This window comes from Cyclospora cayetanensis, unplaced genomic scaffold (assembly GCF_002999335.1).
Source record: "Cyclospora cayetanensis isolate NF1_C8 unplaced genomic scaffold, CcayRef3 CcayRef3_contig_458, whole genome shotgun sequence".
Taxonomy (NCBI): Eukaryota; Apicomplexa; class Conoidasida; order Eucoccidiorida; family Eimeriidae; genus Cyclospora; species Cyclospora cayetanensis.
Genome location: NW_020312434.1, coordinates 1 through 5,475, shown reverse-complemented (window position 1 = coordinate 5,475; position 5,475 = coordinate 1). Strand labels below are relative to the sequence as shown.

Genomic DNA, 5,475 nt, shown 5'->3' with positions numbered 1-5,475 from the left:
ATTGAGCTCCTCCGCGTGAGCCAAAGATACGGGAGTTGCAGTTATTGGGTCCTGGAGTCGTAAGTAGTTCATTCTCTGTGGAAGCTGCACTGGTCGACTGTTTAATCGCTGAGTCGCTTCCCATCCTATGACCAGGTACAGCGGCAGTGAGGGTAGGCCTCTGGTAAACCTGATAAAGCACCTGTTTGTCTGCGCTTTGCCTACGAAGAACTACTCTCTCACCTTGTCTTTATACTGATTTATTGAGATATTTTGTTTTTTCCAGTTTTCGCAATTCTTTCAGGGCTCGCCGTTGAGCTGCTCTAGGAATAAACCCAGTAGTCGGGTGCTGCATGAAGCAATGAAACATAGCAATTCCTGCAGCCAGACGGAGTTCTTTACATGAATATAGCCACCAGGAAAATGTTTTTCCCTCCATCAAACGTGACACGAGAAACACTTGTTTCCCTTTCCCTGGGGAAACAGGGTGACATACATGTCTATTCGAAAGATGGACTTTTTCGAGCATTTTGTCCATCCTTCGAGCTTTCACACTTTTCTGGTCGGCATAGCCTCACCGAAGCCTCCATGAACACATCTTTGGCTGCGATATCATGCATGCTGGTCAATTGTGGTGCAGCTGAGTTCACTTTGGCTTGCAGACCGGCCTTTTTAGTTAGGAGCCGACTCTCTGGTGCGTCTGTTCGTTCATCTTCTACATTCAAGTGTACATGCTAGCTTGATATAAGGAGCCTTAATAATGTTGCGTGCGCACTATAATTGACTTACAACCAGCTGTGATGCTGGGAATGCTATAAGCCACCTGAGGTCTCCTTCAGGGGACTGCAGAAGGGGCGTGCCACGGGGAGGTCCCTCTACTCCTTAGCAGATATCCTACACGAGCAGCCACTCCAAGGAGTCAAGATTTTATTCACTCTTTGATGAAAGATTGCTAATACAGCGGGCAGCGTCCCAACGCAGCTTCGCCAGGTGTATTTTTAGGGGCTACACCTGGTAGAATTTCACGTTTCACAGGTCAAGTAGTGGCGTTCTCCCCCTCTGTTGGAGCCCACGAAACCTCAGATTCCATGGCTACAGGACTCTTCTAGGGATGTTGTTGGTCGGATACTACAGGCAAAACATGGACTCAGGGTTCGACGAGGTCGGTGAGTGTGCTTGCTGTTTCGCGTTTGTTACAGTGTGTGGTTTGAGTTTCATATGAACTCCAAGTAGGTGCCTATCACGTACGCAATCAGCCGCCCTTAGTCCCTGCTGTGGCCAAAGTTCTATCATAAATTATTGCTACGGTGGTGCTATTTTGGGGGCGGAAGGAGGAGAACCAAGCTACAGTTCAGCATTTGGGAGGGGGTTTACGAGCCGATTCTATCCAGCGTTGCGTACAAAAATGGCAGCTTCGAATTAGTAAGAGGGAAGCCAAAAGAAGAAATGGAGATTTGGTGTCGCCTTATTGACCCTACTATGTGGGCCCTCATCAACACCCCCAACCGCTAACAGCCCCACCCCACTGCATCCTTGTGAATGTGCCTTCATACCCTTAACAGCTCTTATCCTCGATTCATAATCCAGAGAATTGTGAAGCCTACTCCCTGAATTCGCATGACGCAGCTCATCCTCTGTGTGTGTGAATGTATGTACTTTCCTCAGTGTCTGGCGTGCGCTGTAGCGACGCCCTCATCGGTTCTTCCAATCTCGCTTTGTGCATGAGTCTCCTCCTCCCATCTCTCTTTCCTTGCTGAACTAGGGGGTGTCTTGTGCTGCTGAAGCTCCTACAGTTGCCGCTCATTTCTTATTGTTTCGGCAACAAGGGAGGGAAAGCCTCCTTGCTTTACCACGCACCCTAGAAGCTCCTGTTGCGGCACTCCCTGGAGGTGCTACAACACTGCAGCATCGCCCTGTACTACCACCATACAACTCACCAACGAGACTGTAGTTCCTACCACTAGCTAGCACACTGTTGGTGTGGACGCGGGGAGTGCTGGCGATGCCTTTGGAGCCGCTCGCTCGGCCCCACTGTGGCAGCAGTAGCAGATTCTTCCCAGTTTCGAGCAGCAACCATGCAACAGCAGCAGCAGCAGCAGCAGTACCCCCCTTCTGCGCCTCCTGCGCATGCCTATCTGCAGCCACAGCAGCAGCTAATGCACAGTCCACCCCCTTGTTTTCCTGCGGCAGCAACGCCTCGCTTCCTACGAAACTTGAGTGAAGCTGCCTTCAGGCTGATTGCTCAAACCTCAGGAGGACCTCCTCCCACTCCCCAGCACCTCCAGCAGCTCGTTTCTCCTCCAGAACCCATCATGCTCTGCGTGCTTGGCTCCTTCACGAGGAACAAGACAGTGTAGGCTCGATGATCGCATGTTCGAAGCATAGCCAGCTCTGCTGTCTCCTCCGCATCATCGACATTCAGAGTGTCAGCAGCGACTCGCAGAAGAGAGTGCAGCAACAAGATCCCTCCCTGGCTGCAGCAGTAGCCCGTGCAACTCCAACGGCGGGAGCAGGAGCGGAGGAGGGATGAAAGGTGCGTGTAGCCTCGTTTGTGTGTGTGCATGCGTTTAATGCATGCAGGCTCCAAGTAACAGACGGAGAGCTTTTCTGCCGCATAGCCTCTGCACAGCCCCCCCCCCTGCAGCCACAGCAGCAGCAGCTGAGCCATGGAGAAGGGGATTCTGCGCAGGCAGTCGAGGCTAGAATGTCTTTAGCTGCAAATCAGCTGAGGGGGAAGCTGCTGCTCTTTGAGAAGCTCAATCTAGCCCTCACACCCAAGTAAGCCGATGCATGGATTACGGCTGCGCCTGTATCGATCGTGTGACAGCTTATGCGAAAAGTTTACGAGCAGCACTGAAGGCAAGAACTGCAGTAGGTGCATGCGAAGCAAGGCTACGCATGCACACGGGGCATGCGTCATGTGGCAGTCTGTGTTGTCAAGTTTTTTTCTTTCAGGGGGAAGTCGGTCATACTGGCAAGATCCTTTCGTCCTCTAGATGGCGACTTTTCCTACCTCGTGCCGCAGCTCCTGAGCTCTTGTACCGAGGTAGGGGGGTGCTCAAGGGGTGTTTCTGCTGCTGTCTATGCACAGAGAGGTCCACATGTGCAGCTCTTGATGCGCCTTCTGCACATGCTTCTGTAGCTGGCGTGCCTCTCAGCGTGCCTGCTGCTCCTGTAGGTGGCTCTGCCAGCCTTTCCTCCGCAGTCGTATGCCCAGAACCAAGGAGAGCGGCAACAACAGCAGCAGCAACAACAGCAGCAGCCGCCGTATCAACAGCAGCAGTATGTGACAGCACAGCAACCGCAACAAAAGGTGGCTCAGCAGCAGCAGCAGCAGCAGCAGGTGTATGGACAGCAGCAGGCGCAGGCAGCAGGAGGACTGGTGCAGCAGCAACCCTTCGCTCAACAGCAGCCGCCGTTCATGCAGCAGAATCAACACAAGCTACCACTCCCATACGGCCAGCCACAGCAACAGCATCAAGCGCCGACGTATGGGCAGCAGAAGCAACAGCCTTATGCGCAGCAACAAGAGCAGCAAGCGCAACTCAGCACTCCAAGCCCGTACTTACCCCAATCCCAGCAGCGTCAAATGCAGCAGCAGCAGCAGCAGCAGCAGCAGCAAGCATATGGACCCCCTCCAGTAGCCTATCAGCAGATGCCGCAGCAACAGCTGCCTCAGGCTGCAAGCGATGGTTATGGCCCCTTGAGGGGGAGCTCACATGGCACTGTTCAGAGAGGTGTGCGACTGCAGCCTTCATCATGTGCAACGTGTTTCTTGTACAGAGTTGTTCTTCTGAGCTTGCCTTGCTGGCTCCCCGCTGCGATTTTCCGCTGACCTCTATGCCTCGCAATGCCTTTTCCTGCCTGCAGTGTATTCTCTCCCCCCCTACCCCGTTTTCGCGCCTCCTGTATATCAATCGGCTCTCCTTTGCATCTCTGCCACTTGCGTCTCTCTGCCTTCTGGAGGCGTGTGTGCGCCTAGCAACCTTTGATCCTCGGGAACGTGTTCTCCCCGTGCGCTGCCTTGCATCATCCCCAGCATGTGCCTTTTGCCTCGCTCGCTCCCTCTGCCGCGATACGGTCACATATGCATGTACATACATCTACATATACATATATCTCCATGCATATGTATATGCATGTGGTCGCGTATGCGCATCTAGCGTTGCTCTGCACAGAGAGCAACGGCGTTCAGGGTTCTCCTCCTTGTGTGCTGCTACCGTCGCATGCAGCGCTGCCGTACGGACAGCCCCCTTCGTGTGGGGTCCGTCTGCCTGGCGAAGCCTTTATTCCGATCAAAGACCTCTCTGTGTACCTCACGCGATGGGCAATACGGGGTCGCGTCGATGCAAAGTGAGTTTACAGACTCTCCTTTCTCCGCTGCGCGGCTCTGCTGCGCGCATTGCGTCTCTGGAGGCGCGAGCTCGCGAAAAAAGCCTTCTTGCCGGCCTTATGGTGCCTGATGACGCCGCATGCAGCATGCGTTCTCGCGCCTCCCTGGTGCAAGGTGTCCATCTCTTCCGGGTGTATATTATTTCCTGCGCCTTCATGTATTGGTATATCCCTTCCGCTCCTGTGCGTGGAAATCCGTGTTTACCGACACGCCTCGCGCCTCCCCTTCGCCTTCCCGCCGTGTGCCTCGTCTTGCGGCTTCCCCGTAGCGTCTTTCACGGCTGTCGAATCCCCCTGCCTCTCTTCTCTTCCTTTAGAGGCGATTTGCGGAGTTTCACAAATGCTAGAGGTCCTGGTCAAGTCTTCAGTCTGGAAATCAGAGACAAAGACGTAGGCGTCAACGTCAAAGCGCTCTTGCTGCCCTTCCTGCGCGAATGCGCCCTTCTTAGCAACACGATCTGCAGCAGAACGCCTCAATGCAGGGGGTCAAACTCCCCAAGAAGTGTTCATAGAGCGACTCTGCGATGTGCGTGCTGCGTTGTCTGACGCTCCTGCTTGGGGTCTAGGGTGTCATTAGAGCTTCCTTCTTCGGCGCTGCAGCTGAGCGGTTCTACGCGCAACTGGAGGAGGGAAAGGTGAGTACTTTCGTAGGCTGCTTGTTCTTTCTCTTTTGCTTCGTTCTTTCTTTCCTCCCAAGCTTTTTCGCCATCCTGGGGTGCTGCTCACACCGCAATCCACACACTTCCTGATGTCTAAACGTAGCACTGAGCAGGCTCCCTTCTCCGCCGATCTGGATGTGTCTCTTTATCCCCCAATACGCTTCAGGTGTACTCCTTCAAGGGCGGCCATGTCAAACCAAAGAACGAACGCTTCAACAAGACACCCCACCCATACGAACTGACCTTCGATGAAAAGGCCATCATCACCGAAGCGGAGGAAGCCGCAGACATTCCCGTCATCTCGTAAGCTGCAGCTGCCCTTCTCTGCAGCTGCCTTCTCTGCAGCTGCCTTCTCTGCAGCTGCCCTTTCTGCAGCTGCCCTTTCTGCAGCTGCCCTTCTCTGCAGCTGCCTTCTCTGCAGCTGCCTTCTCTGCAGCTGCCCTTT

General features: G+C 54.0%; 1 protein-coding gene across 1 annotated transcript; it reads left to right on the top strand.

The window, feature by feature from the left end:
• Window positions 1-402: 402 nt before the first annotated feature.
• LOC113146631 lies at window positions 403-3,236 on the top strand (the record flags this gene model as incomplete). The annotated part of the gene is made up of 4 exons (XM_026334598.1): window positions 403-654; window positions 2,121-2,332; window positions 2,560-2,757; window positions 3,209-3,236. Coding segments are annotated over exons 1-4 (690 nt in total), but the record flags the coding sequence as incomplete, so codon positions are not given.
• Between the last annotated feature and the right edge of the window lie 2,239 nt (window positions 3,237-5,475).